The sequence below is a fragment of the Zootoca vivipara genome, chromosome 1 (assembly GCF_965207765.1).
Source record: "Zootoca vivipara chromosome 1, rZooViv2.hap1.1, whole genome shotgun sequence".
Lineage (NCBI taxonomy): Eukaryota > Metazoa > Chordata > Lepidosauria > Squamata > Lacertidae > Zootoca > Zootoca vivipara.
Genome location: NC_142582.1, coordinates 1,854,298 through 1,876,169, shown reverse-complemented (window position 1 = coordinate 1,876,169; position 21,872 = coordinate 1,854,298). Strand labels below are relative to the sequence as shown.

At 45.5% G+C, this 21,872-nt stretch overlaps 1 protein-coding gene across 19 annotated transcripts in view; it reads left to right on the top strand.

Moving 5' to 3' along the window:
• Nucleotides 1–21,331, top strand: part of MLPH (melanophilin) — an 81,126-nt gene extending 59,795 nt beyond the window's left edge. For 7 of the 19 annotated variants that reach the window (XM_088663689.1, XM_088663329.1, XM_088663291.1 and 4 more), the window contains 6 exons: nt 8,852–9,007; nt 9,690–9,782; nt 11,092–11,226; nt 12,559–12,616; nt 17,910–18,007; nt 18,867–21,331. In XM_088663689.1, coding sequence (XP_088519815.1) covers nt 8,852–9,007; nt 9,690–9,782; nt 11,092–11,226; nt 12,559–12,616; nt 17,910–18,007; nt 18,867–18,893 — 567 coding nt within the window. In that variant the 3' untranslated portion in view covers nt 18,894–21,331. The remainder of the gene's footprint in view (nt 1–8,851; nt 9,008–9,689; nt 9,783–11,091; nt 11,227–12,558; nt 12,617–17,909; nt 18,008–18,866) is intronic. The other 12 variants (XM_088663603.1, XM_088663371.1, XM_035139421.3 and 9 more) reach the window with 3 other exon arrangements.
• Nucleotides 21,332–21,872: the final 541 nt, after the last annotated feature.

Genomic DNA, 21,872 nt, shown 5'->3' with positions numbered 1-21,872 from the left:
GTCCCGCAAGGCATCCTGGCATCCGGACAAGTGGGTGGGGTGCTGCCTCCTGCACTTCCACTGCCTGAGGCTAGTGCTCCATCTCCCCTCATGGGTGGGCTGGCTCTGCTCCAGCTGGTCGGTGCAGTCAGTGCTGAGGTAGATAGAGCAACGGGCTGACACAGGGCAGCTCCCTGTGCTCCTTTCTTCTGAGAGAGCAGCACCCCATGACAGCTCTGCCATCCACCTTTGGGGAAATAGCAGGGGCAGCCTGTCCCATTTCGCCACCTGAGGTGAAATGAGAAGGTGCAACTATTGCTGCTTCATTTTCTGGGGTCATGCAGCCGGTGGTGGCTGTTCCCCGAAACTGCCACCACACAATGCTGGTAGCAGCAGGAGCAGGGGGGGAGCACATGTGGAGTGGCGCCCCCAAAGGATTCCACCACCCAAGGTGGCTGCTTCTGTCTGCCTCATGGGCCAGCCGGGCCTGAAACATGAGCCTTATTAGATAGGCAGTTTCTCATGGGCTAATGACCTGTAGAACTCAAGACAGCTACAAAAACGTTGTTTAATGAGAAATACTATTTTTTACCTGGGGGTGGGGTGGGGCCGGCACAGAGGAGACCTCCAGCGAGTAAGTAATCCTTGACAATGCTGCTTGACATTCAGAAGTGACAATCCGAACATGAATATGATAGTGGCTTCTGTACTGAATTCAAGACAGCAGAAATGGCCACCTTGCCCTGGGCTTCCTAAATCTGAAATCATCTTAATTTGAATATTTTTTGACTGGGGTGGGGTGCTCATATTCCTCAGTTCTAAACTCAGTTCAGCATGAAGCTTGCTGTACAATCACTGAAATGTCCATTTAATATGCAGATGGTGATGATGGTGCATGTAGAAAGTCAAGATTTGAATGCTGTGGCGACATGCTGAATATGTATTTCAAATGTGTGAATTCACATGGTATGAATCCTGTTTCCCCACCCCTCTGCAGTCCTCCATCTCCATAATGATCTGGTTTCCTCTCAGCGCACCTGACATTGTCCTGAGCGGAAAAGAGAAGTTGCCCCTCATAAAAAGTCTCCCCATTGGGCACAGATGCTCCCCAGGGCAGCATGAAGAGGTTCTTGTGTCTCTAATGGGAGCTCTTCACTTGCATGCTGAGGTGCTGCCTTTGTTGCAGCCGCCTTGAGTGAAGCATTATCCCAATCAAAGCATTACTTGGACAGTTCCTCTTGCAGCTAAGAGCCCTGTGGGGACAATGAGGACCCTTTAATTAAAGATCGACATACGTTCCGCTCCTTGCCTGTCTGCTCTTGCCTCTCATCCCCCCATTTCCACTGCACAGCACAGGGGTTAAAATGCCTCTTTGGCTGAGCATAGAGGTTGCAGAGGTCACTGGCTAAGGCTTTGTGTGGCATCTCAGCCCAAGCGCTTAAGAGCCATTAACGCCCGAGAAAGAGCCCTGCATGACTCATTGGAGGGATAAAGGCATAGGGAAGAGGGCTCTGTTCTCTGGATCTTGAGAAAGAGGTAGGAGGAGTTGCCTCTAACCTATCAAGGACTTGAAAGAAACATATGAGGAGTCGGATGTGTGTCTTAGGCAGATAAAAGACATAAGGCTGTTTAGTCTGTGCACAAATAATGGACGAGAGTTTTGTCGTTCACCTTATAAATATGTAAATGGGGATTGTAAACTAGGAAAGGGTCACATGAAGGTGTTTGCCATCCCAGTTTGCTGGGTACTAATATCTGCTGAAACTGGTGGCAATATGAAGAGGTGGGGGAGGGATTCTTATCCATAGAGCAATGCAAGCAGAAAAGGTGGCTGTCTAGTGTAGTGCCATATTTTGCACCCCAAATTTCAATCTCACCTCAGCCAGGAATTTTCTGTGTGATCAGCACCAGCCCTACCATTGGGCAGAGTGTGTGGCAAATGCTGAGGGGTGAGGAGCATTCAGAGTCCCCCCCCAGCCACTCTTCCTGCTGTGTCCCCCACTAAGCTAGCCTCCAGGTACAGTGGAAGATGCCTGGCCCATCACGAGTCCCGGAATAAGATTCAGCTTCCAGCCTGGTCAACTTCTGTGGCCCTGCATGGGCAAGTGAGGCATCTGCTGTTAACCAGAAGGCTGGTGTTCCAAGCCCATGCAGGGACAGGATTCCTGCATTGCAGGGGGTTGGACTAGATGACCCTTAGGGTCCCTTCCAACCCTACAATTCTATGGTTCTCTAAGTGATTTACAGAAATGTAATCAGGATGGTGCTGATGAGTGCAAAATGTCAAGCTGCACATGCTCAGTGCCACATGGGCTGCCCTGGGCCCTCTAGGAGCAAAATGGCTTGGCTGACCCTTTGGCCCTCCTAAGAGACTCAACATGCAGAAGAGCACTGGAAACAACTTCTGGTGGGTTGAAGGGAGAGCCAAAACCACACAGTGGCTGTCAGTCACAAAGATACAGGATGCCACCTCACTCTCCCCGACCCTCACCCTGAACGGTGGCATTTTCCTTCCATAGGGAGCTTGCAAGAGGTTCATACATGTATAAGTTGGCCTGGTGGGGACATAAAAAGAGCCACACTTTCAAAGCTCATCATGGTCTGAAGCTCCAGAGGTAGCCTGAAGGGTCACTTCAGATAAGACTGCTTTCATAGTGTGTTGGAAGGGATCCTTAGGATCATCTAGCTCAACCCCTGCTTAAAAGCCTCTAAGGAAGGAGGGTCCACAAGCTCCCACTGTCTGCTGTTGAACAGCTCTTACTGTGTTACTTTGACGAAGGTCCAAATACTTCCAAAGCAGCCTGCTTTGGGCTCGGAGGTTGGGCTTCACCTGAAGCCTCTGGTGCCTCTAGCATTTGTGTTCGTTCACAGATAGGAAAGCTGAGCATAAGTGGAGGCAATCAGGCACTCGCTCAGCAGGCGGCAGGTCCCCAGGGAGCTCCTTGTGCAGCACAGCTCCCCACACTGTCCCTTCTGCACTTTCCAGCAGCTCCATCAAGAAACTCAGCAATCTTTCACTTTCTTTCTGTCTCTGCCCTTTCAAAGTCCCAGGCTGCTGTTTTTCACATACACAACCTGCAGAGTCATCTGCTCAGAGCCTATTCCTGCAGATGAATTTCCCAGTCAGAGATCTTCTAGGACCACTAATAAACACTAAGAGGTTTTGCCAACTCCCTGACTGCTCATTCACCATGATCAAGGCAGCCAAGTCTTGCAAAAAGCAAAAGGCTACATTTAGGGCTGTAATGCACATTATGTGAAAATGGGTGCTTGGCTACTGGATTGTTTTTTTTCTCTTTCAAAATAACAGCTTCAGGGAGATGGGTTTGACACACACACCATGGTCACACCAAAAATCACCAGTCTTGTAGCTACAATTTGACCAAAGTCATCTTCCTTGTCAAGGCAAATCACAGCTTAAGGGTGGGGGGGTCATTGGGACCAAGCTGCAGAGAAGAGGGTTAAATGCCCCCCACCCAGCTGCTGTGTTAAAAAGAAAACACACACACACACACACACACACACACACACACACAATCCTCCCCACCACAAACACACAAATCCTACTGAGTTAAAAGCAACCAGGCCAAAGTGCTGCTTCTTCTTTGGCGATCCCTCGCAGCCGAGTAAGATTGTCTTCCACGAACACAGTCTTAACGGTGAGTCCATAAGTGACTGGGGAGGCCAATTCTGGATCCACAAGGGGGACATGGGTTTCCGCGTGGGAGTTGATCACAGTGAGGATTTGCCAAGTGTGCCTTCCTCTCTTTTTCGTCCTGAGTTTGAGCATCTTCAAAGTCCATGACAGCTTTGGTAAAGGCTGTTCTCCAATTGGAGCACTTGCAGGCCAGTGTTTCCCAGTTTGTGTTTTATGACCGCTAGGTGGATGCCCAGCTGGGTGCGGTAATCCAATCATGGAAAAAGGGAGGCAGACTATGTTTAGGGCACCTTTTTGAGGTGAGCAGAGTGGATCCTAAAAAGGGCTGCTCAGTCATGGATACAGCTGCTGAGCTGCTCAACTGCCTCTTTCCTTGAGTCAGAGCGACTGAATCTGTATGCACCGCCCATGTGCTGGTTCATGGCTAGGGGCTTCCAGATTTCACAGTCCTGCCCCCATTACCATTTGTACCATGGAACTTTTTTGGGTTTGGGATGGGTTTTTAGAAGACGGCTGCACATTAATTTGTTTTATGTGTATAGATCAGTGCACACTAACCAATGCACAGTCTTCACAGTAAGGCTCTATTCCGATGGCATGAAGTAGTCACGACAAACCGGTAGATTCCTGTCTGCTGCCGCCTTCATCCGCCCTCATAGCCATTGTAACATACTGCTTGTTATCATCCGCCTTTTCTGCCGTTGAGGACTTCTTGGATCATTCTTTGTCTAGCTCCTCACCTTTGACCTAGCCACTTTGGGTTTCCCTAGCCACTTTGGGCGGCTTCCAACAGAAAAACAAAACAAAACAATCTATTAAACATTAAAAGCCTCCCTAAACAGGGAGTCTTCAGATGTCTTCTAAAAATCTGGTAGCTGTTTTTCTCTTTCACATCTGATGGGAGGGTGTTCCACAGGGCGGGCCTTGTTCTCTGCAACTTGCCATCTCGCAATGATGGAACTGCCAGAAGGCCCTCGGTACTAGACCTCAGTGTCCGGGCAAAATGATGGGGGTGGAGACGCTCCTTCAGGTATATAGGACCGAGGCCGTTTAGGGCTTTAAAGGTCAGCACCAACACTTTGAATTGTGCTCGGAAATGTACTGGCTCATCACCATAACAAGATGATGATCCAGCGAGTAAGAGGCTCAAGTGCACCTGTTTGCTGGCCCATAAGGTTTTGAAAACCATGTAAGTTGTACCTTTGTTCTCGAATGCCTTGGTACTCAAACATTTTGGCTCCTGAATGCCATGAACCCGGAAGTGAGTATTCTAGTTTGCAAACGTTTTTCAGAAGCTGAACGTCCAACATGGCTTCTGATTGAGGGCAGGAAACTCCTGCAGCCAATTGGAAGCCATGTCTTGGTTTTTGAACTGTTTTGGGAGTCAAATGGACTCCTGGAACAGATTAAATTCGAGAACCAAGGCACGACTGTATATGAAACTATCTTCCATGGGATCTTTGTGAGAAGCAGAAGCAAAGGATCTTCATGTCATTAGCAGGGCTCACAGGTCAGGCACAGCTAACCCAGGGGTTTGGTGGATTGTAAAGTACACCTTTGATTGTGCCATTCATTCATTCATTCATTCATTCATTTTTATTGTGATCAATAGACCAGAACCGGCAATAAATTTGAGCTGCAATCACTAAGGATATTGACTTGAAACTGAGGGGAAAAGAAAGAAATACAACTTAAATATTAAGCAATAAGTAGATTGTTGTTGTTTAGTCGTTTAGTCGTGTCCGACTCTTCGTGACCCCATGGACCATAGCACGCCAGGCACTCCTGTCTTGCACTGCCTCCCGCAGTTTGGTCAAACTCATGTTGGTAGCTTCGAGAACACTGTCCAACCATCTCGTCCTCTGTCGTCCCCTTCTCCTAGTGCCCTCAATCTTTCCCAACATCAGGGTCTTTTCCAGGGAGTCTTCTCTTCTCATGATGTGGCCAAAGTATTGGAGCCTCAGCTTCAGGATCTGTCCTTCCAGTGAGCACTCAGGGCTGATTTCCTTCAGAATGGATAGGTTTGATCTTCTTGCAGTCCATGGGACTCTCAAGAGTCTCCTCCAGCACCATAATTCAAAAGCATCAATTCTTCGGCGACCAGCCTTCTTTATGGTCCAGCTCTCACTTCCATACATCACTACTGGGGAAACCATAGCTTGAACTATACGGACCTTTGTAGGCAAGGTGATGTCTCTGCTTTTTAACATGCTGTCTAGGTTTGTCATTGCTTTTCTCCCAAGAAGCAGGCGTCTTTTAATTTCGTGACTGCTGTCACCATCTGCAGTCGTTTGCGGTCATCAACAGCTATCAGTCAGTCAATCATCCATTTCCACCACCCTTCTGAGTGATCCCCCCTCCCCATCCCCACCCCTCCCCACCCCTTCTCTACATAAGTGCCTGGAAACTTCCATTTCACTGTATCTGAAGAAGTGTGCATGCACACGAAAGCTCATACCAAAATAAAAACTTAGTTGGTCTTTAAGGTGCTACTGAAGGAAATTTTTTTTTTTTATTTTACTTCGATCCAGACCAACACGGCTACCTACCTGTAACCATCTGCAGTGATCAAGGAGCCCAAGAAAGTAAAATCTCTCACTGCCTCCATTTCTTCCCCTTCTATTTGCCAGGAGGTGATGGGACCAGGGGCCATGATCTTGGTTTTTTTTGATGTTGAGCTTCAGACCATATTTTGCGCTCTCCTCTTTCACCCTCATTAAAAGGTTCTTTAATTCCTCCTCGCTTTCTGCCATCAAGGTTGTTTCATCTGCATACCTGAGGTTATTGATATTTCTTCCGGCAATCTTAATTCCGGCTTGGGATTCATCTAGTCCAGCCTTTCGCATGATGAATTCTGCATATAAGTTAAATAAGCAGGGAGACAATATACAACCTTGTCGTACTCCTTTCCCAATTTTGAACCAATCAGTTGTTCCATATCCAATTCTAACTGTAGCTTCTTGTCCCACATAGAGATTTCTCAGGAGACAGATGAGGTGATCAGGCACTCCCATTTCTTTAAGAACTTGCCATAGTTTGCTGTGATCGACACAGTCAAAGGCTTTTGCATAGTCAATGAAGCAGAAGTAGACGTTTTTCTGGAACTCTCTAGCTTTCTCCATAATCCAGCGCATGTTTGCTATTTGGTCTCTGGTTCCTCTGCCCTTTCGAAATCCAGCTTGCACTTCTGGGAGTTCTCGGTCCACATACTGCCTAAGCCTGCCTTGTAGAATTTTAAGCATAACCTTGCTAGCGTGTGAAATGAGCGCAATTGTGCGGTAGTTGGAGCATTCTTTGGCACTGCCCTTCTTTGGAATTGGGATGTAGACTGATCTTCTCCAATCCTCTGGCCATTGTTGAGTTTTCCACACTTGCTGGCATATTGGGTATAGCACCTTAACAGCATCATCTTTTAAAATTTTAAATAGTTCAGCTGGAATATCATCACTTCCACTGGCCTTGTTATTAGCAGTGCTTTCCAAGGCCCATTTGACTTCACTCTCCAAGATGTCTGGCTCAAGGTCAGCAACCACACTACCTGGGGTGTACGAGACCTCCATATATTTCTGGTATAATTCCTCTGTGTATTCTTGCCACCTCTTCTTGATGTCTTCTGCTTCTGTTAGGTCCTTACCACTTTTGTCCTTTATTATGGTAATCTTTGTACGAAATGTTCCTTTCATACCTCCAATTTTCTTGAACAGATCTCTGGTTTTCCCCATTCTATTGTTTTCCTCTATTTCTTTGCATTGCTCATTTAAGAAGGCCCTCTTGTCTCTCCTTGCTATTTTTTGGAAATCTGCATTCAGTTTCCTGTATCTTTCCCTATCTCCCTTACATTTTGCTTGCCTCCTCTCCTCCGCTATTTGTAAGGCCTCGTTGGACAGCCATTTTGCTTTCTTGCATTTCCTTTTCCTTGGGATGGTTTTCGTTGCTGCCTCCTGTATAATGTTACGAGCCTCCATCCTTAGTTCTTCAGGCACTCTGTCCACCAAATCTAAATCCTTAAACCTGTTCCTCACTTCCACTGTGTATTCATAAGGGATTTGATTCAGATTGTATCTTACTGGCCCAGTGGTTTTTCCTACTTTCTTCAGTTTAAGCTGGAATTTTGCTATAAGAAGCTGATGATCTGAGTTACAGTCAGCTCCAGGTCTTGTTTTTGCTGACTGTATAGAGCTTCTCCATCTTTGGCTGCAGAGAATATAATCAATCTGATTTCGATGCTGCCCATTTGGTGATATCCATGTGTAGAGTCGTCTCTTGTGTTGTTGGAAGAGAGTGTTTGTGATGACCAGCTTGTTCTCTTCACAGAACTCTATTAGCCTTTGCCCTGCTTCATTTTGAACTCCAAGGCCAAACTTGCCAGTTGTTCCTTTTATCTCTTGATTCCCTACTTTAGCATTCCAATCCCCTGTAATGAGAAGAACATCCTTCTTTGGCTACCCAGACACCGGCTGCCCCTCCGCTTGGAGGCTCAGGATCATCGCCATGGCCCAGAGCCACTGATAAACCTCCCCATTATTCTGTTCAGTTCCCTTCTCCAGTTGTCTGAGCTAGTGGCCGTGTCTTGTCACACGAACATGAATTTCATGGACTAACTCTGCCTTACATGAAATGATTCTTTATTTTGTCTCTCCGGAATTTGCTCCTAATCAAATTAATTAGACGATCCTAAGTCACATCAAAGTGCAAGTAGATAAATAGGTACCGCTCTAAAGCGGGAAGGTAAACGGTGTTTCCGTGTGCTGCTCTGGTTCACCAGAAGCGGCTTAGTCATGCTGGCCACATGACCTGGAAGCTATATGCTGGCTCCCTCGGCCAATAATGCGAGATGAACAGTGTAACCCCAGAGTCATCCGCAACTGGACCTAACAATCAGGGGTCCCTTTACCCTTTACCTTTTAATGTTCCAAAGGAGAGGAAGAAAATAATTTGTCGGTCCACTCTTTCCACATTCTGCCTACTTTGATAAACCTCTATCCTCTCCCTCCACTAATCATCTTCTTTTTCTAACTCCAAAACCCCAAATTCTTAAGCCTTTTGTCACAAGGAAGAGACGTTGACCCCTTGATCATTTGGGCTTCACTATTTCCAGCTCCATTCTAGCCTTGCCTAGACAGGGCTTACGGGAGTGTAGACACTAGTCCAAATGTGGGAGATAATATTTTAAAAATCTGTATCTGGAAGGTGACTTGATATTGTTGGCTCCAGGTGTTTGTTTCTGCGGGGAAAGCATCTGGGCTAGAGAAGAGGCCAAGAGACCGAGGCCATGGTGTCTGCCACAGCACAACCACCGACTCGGAGCTCTCTGAACTTGAAGACAAAGTGGCCTTTGCAGTGGCACAAGTGCAGCAAACAGAGAGTGAGGTAATCCTTGGTTTGGGGAAGTCAAAAAAATTCAAAAACAAAAGCAGGAAATTTATCATTATTATTTGTAAATATAGATCACTCTCCCTCCTGAAGGAGCTCAGAGTTGTGTACAACATAAAAATAAACTGATAAAACATCTGCAATTCAGTGAGAAGTTACAATATATGAAGCAATATACCCCCAAATGTTGCCTGTCAGCCTACTTTTGTTGTAGTGGGTGGCCAAGCGGTGATACCATATTTTTCCGTGTATAGGACTAGGGTTCCCCCCTAAAAAATAATGTGAAAAATTAGGGGGCATCTTATACACTGGACCAACTCCCCCCATTTTCTTAAATCTGAGTCCCCCAAAATAGGGGGTGTCTTATACATGGGGGCGTCTTATAGACGGAAAAATATGGTATGTTCCTAGCCCAAATCAGACTTAACTAGTCCCTTTGGCACTTGAAACACTCTTACTGGATGATTCATGAGGATACAGGGGTGGTGGAAAAGTAATAATTGGTTCTAATATAAATGTAGTCTTACCACTCCTAGCACATGACCTCCATGTTACTGCTGTGAAATCATAAAAATGCATTGACTGAAGCATACTTTAGAGAATGTCTGGTGTTTTATGTCCTGCTTACCTGGACATAACTACCTTCATTGGGGAATGACACGGGCTCTTTGCTCTCAAGGTATCCGATATAGAATCTCGAATAGCTGCTCTCAGTGCTGCTGGCCTGACTGTTAAACCAGTGGAAAAGTCTAAGAAGAAATCAAGCACTCAGGTGAGTAGACCAGAGTTTTGCAAAGAATGGGAACACTTATTCATGAACACTGGAAGGAGACCTTTTGGTCAATGGAGTTAGTTCAGTTTAAAACAGGCTGGAGGCCATTGGTATTGCACTAATAAATAAAATTCAGCTGCAATAATGGAATGGTACACTAGCTAAATGTGGAAGTGGTCAGGGACTGAGCTTAAAGTCATGGAAGGTTTCAGTGAAGAAGACACTTTGCCTGTGGACAACACGTCATTACTTTCTAGGGTTGTGACTCTAAGCATCCTTACTGGCAGTAGATCTGATTGCACCTGGTGGGGTTTCAGAATAGGCATGTTCAGTGTTGTGCTGCACACCTGAGTTCTTAATAATTTCATTTATACAGCTCTTTATAGGACAACATAAGCAAAAAATGGGTCCCTGCCCCGAGGAGTTCACTCTTGAGCTTTAGAGAGGTTTGGGAAGGAAGGCAAGAGCAAAGAAGGAGAGGCATTCGCCATTACGTGGACTTAGGCTTTGTTTCCGTTGGGGATAAGGACCAAGGAGTTAAGTCAAGGATATCTTAGCTAAGATGCATTTTGCCTTGGTGCTTGAAGGCAGAAAGGCAACATCTTAGGTGTGTTCTGGGAGGAAGGTAGAGGCATAAGAGGCAGCAAAAGAGAATGGGTGGAGAAAGCAGGTTTGTGGGCAAAAGTAAAAGCAATTGCTATGAAACTGATCTGAAGTAAACTTTAACAAATATTAATAACAATACTAATAATACTAACACGTACTACTGTTTGGTGGTTACAGCTCTTATCCACAGCACTGTGAATGTTGTGTAGGAATTAGGATTTGCCGAAGTTCAATCACCAAAGGACATAAGCCAAAGGCCCATGTAGTCCAGCCTCCTGTTCTCCCAGTGACCAGCCAGACGCCCATGGGAGGCCGGCAAGAAGGACGCCAGCACAACAGCCCTCTCTCTCCCTGCTTGCCACCCCTGAATTCAAAGGCTGGAGGCAGAGCAGAGCCATCATGGCCAGGAGCCCCTTGGTTACAAGAGTGGCCCCAGGCTCTGCATGCAAGCGCCACACACCAGGGCATCCTCTTGGAACAGCCTCACGCATTCCTTTTGCCACATTATATAGATACCTCATTTTAGTTTGGCTTTGCACATAGCAGGTGGAGGTGCACAAGCCAGAAGCCGGGTACTCTTTGAACAGGACACCAGCCAGGGGTGGGGCTGAGGGAGCAGAAAAGGGAGGGCTGAGCCATCTTGACGTAACTTGCCCGTTTCTTCTTGAGGTGTGCTTGTTTGTCTGTTTTTTTTGCTCTACAGCAAAGCAGAGCAATATGTTCCATTTCTTCCACCCCCAAGGTGTTTATCCTTCAGCCTCCCAGGAACTCTTATAGTTCTCTAGAAGATCAGAGTGCAGACACTCCTGTCGCAGCATCAGCCCCCGGTGACTTCAAAGTGAGTGCACACGCCTTACGGAGAGGCAAGGGAGAATTTCATGGCCAAGAGATAAAATTGTGTTAGGGGCCACCATGGGGATTAAACAATGCAAACTGAATAAAATTGAAAAAGAGACAAAACAGGATTATGCTCGGAACAGAACATTGGCATGCAGCTTTGAACCTCTCTGTGTTTTTGTAGGGTGGTCCAAGGGCTTCCCTGGCTCTCTTAAACAACAACAACAACAACAACAACAACAACAACAACAACAACAACAACAGTGTCTAGCTGCTTGCTGTTGGTCATTGAAATCCTTTGACTATATATAGTTCTGGAACCAGCCATGCATTTCAGCATGCCACCCATTGCTGGGTTTGTGTATGGAGAAAAAGATGGCTGCCCCCATGTAGGGTGTCCCTGACAATGGCCTTGTAAGGAGGGAAAGGTGTCTGTGACCCTAGCAGCCGACTTTTTTAAAAGTAAAAAGGAGCCTGGACAGATCAGTTCATAAGTGCCTTAGAATTTTTTTTAAAGGGTGCAGATTTATTTATTTTTATATTTTTTAGAATTTTTTAAAAACCATTTTGCCTAAGATATCACAATGTATGTTTGCTGGAATGAATATGCAAGGGGCCATATTAAGACCATCCCATCCATCCCCATCACCCTTTACATAAATATTAAACAGGATAAAAATACGGAACAAAAGATAAAAGTAGAACTACACAATATGTACTGCCAAATGCCTTAAAAAGGTGCAAGACTGCAGGACTGGACCCTTTCGCCTTGGAGTGCTTTATAAAGAAGGGTGGGTGCGCTCATGCATGTGGGGGTTGTTGTGGTTGTGTATAACCCCCCCCACACACACACACATGAAAGAATAGCTGGGCATTCCTACATTTTAAACAGTCTAAAGGGCAGGTAAACTGAAGCCCACGGCTCAAACTCCACCCTAGGAACCTCAAAGCAGAAACCTGCCCTTTCCTCAACTATGGTTGGTGAGGAATGCCAGTCCCAAGGTCCTAGCAGTACTTCTGTTGGTCTCTTGGCACCCAACATTATAGAATTGCCCACTGCAAACAGGACTAGGCTGAACGTAGTTGGGATCAACCATCCCACAGAGGTGAGGGGGTGGGGAGGAGAGAAGAATAGGTTGCTTAACATTCCTAACATCTCTAACTGTGCTTACACACCATAATATAAATGTTACGGTGGGGTGGGCAAGACAGTCCATCAGGTGTGAATGAAGTTTCAGAAAAGCTGTGCTTAGGCTGAGTTAGAAAAGCCACAATGAAAGCTGATCCAGACATTAGCTTGTTTGCACTCTAATTAAGTTTGTACTCCTTTTAGGTAATGTCTATGCCACATGTGTTGAGGAGAAAATTCAACACTTCACTTGAAACTGCAAGTAAGACTTGTGCTTATTTATGTATGAAGTAGAGGGAAATGCTTAGTGGTTTGGAGAGGGGAGAGTTTTTGCAGTAAGCCAGGAAATCCCCTGCTTAGGAGCGGCTGTCCAAAGTATAGCTAGAGTTCAGTTATTGTCTGTTGTGGGTCTCTGAAGTTGTGGACCCTGATCTGTCCACATACAAAGAAATGTTCTGAGCAACTAAGAAAACCGCAAAATCTCTCTCTGAAAGTTAGTCTTTTTACAGGATTGTCTGATAATATAAAACACAAGACAGCTTTAAAAGTTTTATTACTTTCAAAATTAATCAATTTCCTTGAGAAATTTTAAATTGCTCACAATGAACTAAAAAAAAGAAAAACATAAAATCGACAGATTTACAAATTCTTGGCCTGACTTCAAACATTCTACCTTTCAGATTTCATTCTAAAATGAGCTTATACTGACTTGTAGCCAAGTCAATTTAAAGTCTTGAGTAGGCTAGGAATGAAACGTTGATCGCTCACTCCAGGCCATGAGCCATTTCTGCCCCAGGTTTTCTGTGACTCCCCCAACAATTTCTTTTGGCAACAGTGACACTTCTTAAAAATTCTAACAAAGTTCAGACCACTGTGTTCAGCTGCCCACCTGCACCCCTGGGTGCCCCATGTTTTTTTCACAATGGTAAAATGCTGCTAATTCTCCAAAAGTAATTTCCTGTGGCAGCTGCACTGCTTCTGGGTAAGTCGCCTCTTGCTTCCTTATTCACAGCTCATCTCCATCACGGCACTGAAGTGGGCAGAGATGTTTTGTCCGTGGTTTTCATAGATCTATAGGCCAGTGTGTTGAACACTTGAAACACACTGTACATGTGTTTGGTATTATTAAATGCTTTTGTAGAAGGGCTGGTGGGGAATGGGGGAAAGCCGTCATTCTCCCACAGAGCCCCAAATCCTTACCATTAAACTTGAATGGTGAAGGAGTATATTTCTTGATCTGGGCTGTGAAATGTCGTCTGTGTTGTTCGGGAAGAAGTCACCCAGTCTCACCCTTAAAGGGCAGAAAGATAAACTGGTTGACTTTTCACTCTGCAATGCAGATAGAGTCAAAATACAGTCAAAATACACTCACAGTTTTCAGGCTATCTTCCTGCCCCTCTCTCCCGGGGTTCCATGATGTACCAAGTAGTTGAGGGAAATATGCAGATAGGAGAAATTTGAAACAGAATCTCTTGGAAGAGATTCAAATGTCTTTCATGGTGCTGCGGTGTAGGCACTCAGAGGAAGTCCTGATGGGATTTTTAAAGCAACAGAACACAATCTGCAAACACAATCTGCAAACACAATATTATGGTGTTGCTGCTGTACCCCCTATTTCGGGGAGGCCTATTAAAAAAATGTGTAAGCTTCTAAGCTTCAAAGAAACCACACTGAATCACAGACAGGTGTGGGTGTGGGTGTGTTGCAGGACTCTGCTTTCCCCTTTGGCCCATCCCACCCCCCTGATTTTGTCTTGTTGGCAATACTTTTCTGATTAGAAATCAGACTTTGTGACTTTGTGCAAAGGTTTCTGGCAGAATACTGCAGTTCCATCCAAAGGCCAGGGCCGGCTCATCGTAGACCCCCAGTGGCGCAGGGCACCATGGCGCCGGCCCGCCAGGAGGGCGCCGCGAGCTGCGCCCGCCCGCTGGCCCGCTGCGCGCGGCGCCCACCTGCCCACCGCGCTGGGAAACAGGGCGGGAGGGCGCCGGAGAGATCCGGCGCACCATGGCGACAGGGGCGCTTAAGACGGCGCTGCCAAAGGCTGATCTCCAACATAGTTCAAATTGACGACTCCTCCAGCAACAGGACCTCCTCTTTCTTCTCCTCTTTCAGCCTTCCATGTTGTGCAAATCTGCTCCAGAGGAAGGGGAAATCCCACAGCATGAGGAGAAGTTTGTTCCACTCATAGATTCAATTAAGTGTCACCCAAAGCATTTATTTGCTGCCACAGCAAGAATAAATGTAGAAATCCTAGTAGCTAAATAATGAACACTTGCACCAGGCCTCTGGTACCACATTTCAAGTTGCTGATTTAAGCAGCAGCAGCAGCAAAATCTTTTCCCCTCCATTTGCAGAATAGTTCAACTGTTTCATACTTCAGGCCCAATGACTTCAAACTACTTCATGTTCAGGTGTTTACTTCTTTAAATATACATGCAGAATCCATGGAAACGAGGTCCCAATCATTGCCCTTGCAAATATGCTGGCACAAGTTCTATATTTGGGCACCATTGATGCCCAAGGTGAGGCATATGTGCCCAAGGTCAAGAAGTGTTATCAGAATATGTCCCCAGACCACTTGAGTTCTTCTATGGCAGAGTTGCTTTTGTTCATGACTGCATGGTAGATCCCTGTGACCATGTGCCACCAGAAGAGGTGACCCCACAGCTAGTTTTTGGCCAGCTAGGCTTTTGCAACTTGCTAAAAACCAAGTATAACTCTTCCAGAACAAGGGGAAACTTTTGTGTGTGTCAAAGCTCATTTTAAAATGACTGGGTGTTTCTTGTTTTGGTCATCATTACAGTACTCTTTTATGCTATGAACTGTATGTGATTTTTTTTGTGGTGGATAATTGGCTGTATTGTTTCATGGTTTAACATGTTGATGTGGGTTTTAATTGTACTTCTGTGGTTTTATGTTGTAAGTCACTTGGAATACTTCTGCAGATAGACAGGCGAGCAGGTAGAGTCCCCCAACATCTGCAACAAGAGCGCAGTGTGGCAGTTCTTGTATTGGTCTACCAACATAGTCCCATTTTCCCTTGTGAGCAGTTTGGAGTGTCCTCCTCAAGGAATGCCTGGACTTGTCTGCAGGTGGTTCCATTTCAGCAGAAAACTGCCTGATCAACACACAACATATGTTCTCTTACTTTTGTAGTTCCATGAAGGTTCAGGAGTTTGCAACTAGAGCTCAGAAGTGAGGTTGTGTTCTTGCAAGCATAGTCTTTGCCTGAATGATTCTTATGGTAATCGCATAATGTCATAGGCCCAGTACGCAACAGTCTGGGCTAGCAAGCAAAAATTATGCCACTCACTCTGAGTCATCCATAGCACACTGGAATCTTATCCTGCTGTTTTATTTCCATGTGCCAGATTCACCCTGCAGCAGAAATAGGCATGCTTTTTTAAAAAAGATGGGACTTTGCAAATTTGGCCAGTGCCGTTTTTGAAGTCCTATCTCTGTGCCCATGTGTAGCGCAGACTAGTGGAATGATTACTGGACAATGTCTTGAAAAATGTGGGTTCAGTGTAGTTGACTAGGGTGTTTTAGGGCTTAAAACAAGTTGATCTGGGATTAAATCCCCACTTAACCGCGAAGCCACCAAGAGATGGCAGACCTTCTCTCAGCCAGACCTCCCTCGCAGACATCTTACAAAGTGGGGGGTGGGGGTGGGGGTAGGTAAGTCTCAGCATCATTGTCTGTGAAAGGGGAATGAAGTCTTTTCTCACTGGACTAGTCTGAGGTGTGAAGTGTTGCTATGCTCCCTGAATCTTAGAAACAGCCACCTATAAACCTGTTCAGCTGTTTCCTTCATTAGGTTTCACAGACAATTAGATTTGATCCATAGTCATTTACACCCGGTCATAAGAGAATGTAAAATGTTAACCACATTGAGTGGTACTTTGGCCTGGTATAAATAACTTCATGCAGTATAAATTGCTATATAAATGTGTCCTGAAATGCTGCCAGCAAGATACATTTTGTGCCCATGTTGTGTCATTCCCCACACCCTGAAATGGCAGCCAGCTCCAAGCTACAGAAACCAAGTCATCTGTGTCCCTCTCTAGCTGGTGCCTGAACTCACTGTGCTCAAAAAAATATTAAGAGCTGATGCAGTGAGCTACGAATTGGGGAGTCCTTGCTTCACCTCTGCCATGAACCGAGGTGGCCTTAGGAAGGAGACCTTCCTCTCACTCAGCCCCCCCCCCCAAATAAAATGGCAGGGGTCATGCTCACATCACGGAACTGTTCTAAAGAGCACAGCGAGATAATGCTTATGAAGCACTTGGCAGCACTATGCAAAGGCTACATGTTAAAATATTTGTGTGTATCAGTAATGGAGGGCTACAAAAAGAATTCCAGTGTTGATAAGAGAGAGCTTCTGAAAACTAGTAGGATGTCACAGACTAGTTCAGGTTAGTGTCCTGTGGCTAGGGATGGGGAAATCTACCTGTAAGGGGGAAGGCTTATAGGGAACAACCCCACCTCATCCGGTAGAGTTCCTCTCCAAGCAGTAGGTCAAGCACAGGATCAGATTACAAGAGCCAGGAAACAGAAAGAGAGAGGTGAGGCTCTGGCAGCATCAGGCAGCCCTTACTCCAAGGGGAGAAAGGGAAAGGGAAAAAGGGGCTGACAGTCAGTCGGTCAGAAGGCCACCCCCCCCCCCACGCCAGAATTGAGGCGTCGGAGAAAAGGGAGGCGCTTCACAGTTCCCAGGCTGTTATGCTGGGCGCGGAACAGGAAACCCGCATTGCGAGATTCTGACTCAGACTGAGGCAGACATGTTTTTGGACGCTTTACACGGTAAATAATATGCACCAATAAAAACATCTGAAAGACAAGCAGATGTGGAGGGTCGTTACTCAAGAGTAGCCACAACAACCCCTGACAGCACCCATTTCACTTTCCTTCTGTTTCTCATTTTTCCAGGCTTAAGTACAGTTCTCCTCATTTCCACACCAGTTTGCAGTTTATTTATTTTTAAGTGAAAATTCATCAGTATTTTAATTTGCAGATTTCTCCTTCTATTACATATTTTTGTGTGCCACTTTACCTAGCATACACACTTTTTGCAAAGCAATTCCCCTAATAATTTGCATGGTATTTTCTAAAATATGTATGATTACGCACACCATGTCCCAGTAGGTGCACCCCCCCCCCACACACACACATTACTTGGCTGGAGAACTGCAAGATTCAGAGAAGTGCAAACTTCAAAAGATGGCTGTGCTTCCGTTCCATTCCATTCACTTGCTTTTGGGGAAAGTGCAAATTTGGTACTTTCCCTTTTAAATGTGGACTGAATCGGACTTCTCCCTCCCCCACTCCCTGTGACTGAACAATGAATCACTCAGGCAGCAAAACTTCTGAATGGTGGAGATGCGGAGAAAGCCACCTGACCTAGACGGATAAATGGGCTCACAGATAGGCCTCCTGCTTTCACACACCTCAAAGGCTTCCTCTCCAAGCAGATGGTTCTAGAAACGCTCTCTCAAGCAAAACAGTGGGTCTCAATGTCATAACAAATACCTCTCTGCCTTCCCTTTTTCAAGACAATGCTGAATCCTTTGCTCGGAACTCGGATTACAGAGGATCTTTGACACAGCGAAATCCAAATGGAAGAAACAGGAAAGCAGATCACATCTTTGCGGCAAGTACTATTCAGAATCCAGCTCATTGCCCTCCTATAAGCTGAAAGGTAGTAGACTATCCAGGGGTAGCAGGGAGGATTTAGTGCAGGACACCCCAAATCAAGATGCAGAAGGAAAATGGAGCTGTTTTTTTTCTTGATGAGAGATTATAAGTATGTAGGCAATTCAAAATGGGAGAGGTACAATCTTTAATGGGTCCAGCTCCTGTTAATGTGAGAACATGCATATCCTTGAATTATGCAAGACTCCTTATCAGACATTAGACAGAATGAAAAGAAATTTCACAAAATGAAAGTACCACCCCTTTTGGTGACAGCCATATCATCGCCCAAACATTTTGGCCTTGGCATGTGTGCATTGTTGGGTTCCGCTTTAACCCTTTAACTGTCTTAGCATGGTTCCTTACATTGCCTTGGGGTGCTTCCAAGACAAGAAAGATAGCATTGTGGATATCTTTTTTGCTATAACTTTATTAGTGGTAAAACCCTGTTCGGTGAAAAGGGTGCACTACAGGTGACTCTCCATTTAGGTGGGGTTACATTCCAACCCCTGTGCTCATCAGTGAAATTGCATAAAATGGGGAATTGCCTGTATCAGCTCAGCAGTCGCCCGGGGAAGAATTTCCCCCTCATGTCAGCTGTGCAAGCCCCACTGTCCCTCTGCACTCATGTAAGTCGAAGGGGCGGCAGGGCCTGCACAGCTAAGCAGAACAGCTGACCACCATGTTTTGTCCCTGCTCACTGAATATCTCTGAAACGACCAGCTTCACACCCTGCAAACAGTGAATGTGGGTGAGCAATTTTGGCCCATCCTCATTGATACCAGAAGGGTTCTCATCAATGTTTTGATACTTTACAGAAGCCTGTGATGACCCATCGCTCTTGAACAGAAGGAAGTCTTCTAAGACCTCAACTCAAGATTTCATCCCCTCATTCTATTTTCTTTCTTTTCTTCTCTCCATCTGTTCACCTGCAGTGCTAGATCTACAATCTGCTCCCTCCCTTTGCCTGAGTCAGGAAACAAGGAAGAAGCAGGAAAAGAATTATCTAGGCAACATCCCTTTGAAATTTGGTTCCTACATTCATTGCAACAGCACGCAGAGCCCAGCTTAGTAAAAGGAATTTCTGTTCTAGGATTAACTTAATTACCCACCCACATCTATTGAATAGGACTTGTAGCTGAAATGTGTTTTTTTTTCATGCACTGCTAAAGTATGCATCCATATTCTGATCATTTGGGCTGGTGAATTACAGTCAGGTCATGTCATGCTCAGGATTTCACAGTGCCCTGCAATAATCAGGAGGGTTTTTCCAATGGTCTGGAATATGGAACCAGAAGGCAGAATGCTAGGCTTGCACCCTTAGCTGCCTTTCAGTACCAGATGCTAGAGAACCCCCAGAACAGCACACAGAGGAGGAGGGGGGAACATTCTGTCTGGCAAGCCAAAGCGCTTGCTCTGATGCAACAATTGATGGCCTTAGTGCAACGTGGGATTCTTCCCCAAGTGTTCTGTGGTTCCTTGAAGACTAAGAAATCTACTATGGCATCATAAATGAACTAGTGCCCATTTTGGAGCCCCATGGCAATGCAGGGCACAAGGAGAGCCTTGCTAGACCAGACCATTTCCCACAGTGGCCAGCCAGATGTTCATGGGAATTCCACCAAAGAGGGCAGGAGCAGCACAGACCTCTGATCCTCTTCCTCCCCAGTGAGTTACACCACAATACATAGGTTTTTGTCAGCCTTCAAGGTTCACAGAACGCTTTGTTGGTTTTGGCATGCCAACGTCTTGCGGCTCTGTCTCCTTCTGGAATATGTTAGGGCTTTGGTGCTTAGCCAGGAGTGCAGGCCATGGTTGCACAGGCATTAATCAGAGAGGCTTTCTGCTCACATTTCTCCATGCAAGGCATCTGCTTCTTCAGAGTTGCAGAAATGGCAGGAAGTAAAATGGCAGAAACAGTGGAGGAACCATGGCTGAGTGGAAGGTCAGGACTTTTCAAGGTCCGCTCCCTGGCACCTCATAGACAATACAGGGCAGAGCAGAGGCAGAGATGCCTGTATGATCCTGCTATTCCTTCCATGTTATAGTAGCATGTGTCTTTGCAGAGCTTTAGGTGGATGAAGAGCAGGCTTATGAGTAACAGAGCTTAAATGAGATATGAAAAGAATTCCCTATTCCATATGCTCTAGCAGAGGAATGCAAAATTCTTTCTCCTATTTCTGATAAGCACATTAAGTAGAGGCTCAAGGAAGCACATCTGAATTGCTGTTGAAGGTCAAACATTACGATAGGCAGATAGATACGCTCACAGTTGCAGACCTGACTTCTTCCCTCTGCAAGTTGTCATGATAAATAAGTGATAGGATAGTTAGCTTTCAACCCTGATTTCAGCTTACTTCTAAGTTGTATAGAATTGTACTGTCTTCTTCAAGTATCCTTTAAATCCTCCTCGGGATAAATCAAATGTTATGACAAACTTGCAAATTTATCCCCAAAGAAATTGGCACCGTGAGCCAATTGGCACAATTACATTTTGCCCTCACGTAGTCCATTTGGAGTTTCTGTTAAAGTGCATCACATTCCACATTTGATTCATTTCCATTTTAATTTCTTTTCTTTTACTGAAATCCAAACTTTTTTTTTTACACAACCATACAGTGTCATCCTGAATATCCAGAATTTATATGGCACCATGCCTATGTGACTGGCACTCAGACACATGGAGATACAGGAATACAATTTTTACCACACACTGAGGGGTATACAAAGGATCCTTAAAATGTGTGCACCTACCCCCATTGCTTATAAAGCTTTGCCCTATAAACAAACCACAGAAAGCGCTAAAGGCTCCTGCTAAGACAGCTCACTGCATCGCTGGCAGGAATCCTCTTATGTTAGCAAGCATTTTCCCCTTGCAGCACCCTGATCCACGCAGGGCCTCTGAAGTGTGTCTCATTTGCCATCAGCTTTTAAAGTGCCCCACATCCCCTCCAGTGATGTCCATTAGTTTCATGATGCAATCGAAGGGCAGAAGTGCGTGCTGCCTTTAGTTCGACGGTTCTCTTTCCCGGGGCTATTTTTATCAGACAACGAGCTGTTGCGCAAAGGACCGGTGGAAGGCGGGGGCAGCAATGACCACCCCCATCCGAAGGCTCCTCACAACTGCTTTAGAGAGCCTTCGTGACAAAAGATGTAAAGAACATTGCCTAATGTCTCCTTTTGGCCTAAGATAAAACATAGTCATTCTGCTCATCTCAGCCATGTATCTATCATATGTATATGCTAAACCATACAATAAACACTGGCATTGTGTTCCTATTAAGCAATGTTTCATGCAGTATCTTTTTTTCCTTTCCTGATTTCTGGAGGGAGGTGGGGAGGGTAGGCCACTTCATTCCTACCAGCTCACACTTATGCCTTAACCAGCTAATAATGTCTTATTAGTAAAAAGAAAAAAAGATATTTATTAATAAAGGAAACAAAGTTTGGACGCCAAAGTGGAAAATGGAGAAATCAGCTAGTGAGAAATATAGTACACCATCCCTTTATACAGAATTTGCATCTTGCTTACCATACGGGAGGAAATTAGTTCAGGTAGCAGACTGAATACCGTCCAAACCTGATTTGTGAGATTTGAACCACAGAAGGTTTTAAAGGCTGTGCCTTTAAAAGAGTTGTTTTTTTTTAAAAAAAAAAGGCCTTGAGAAAATTCATCAGGATTTCTGTACACATTTATCCGCATACACTGTCAGGAGTATGGGCAGGAGTCAGGCTCTGGGGCCTGTAGTGCTTTGCAGGACTGGGGCCTGCCTCAGCTTGTGCTGGAGAAGCAAGGCGTGGCCACACAGGTGAAGACATCAGCT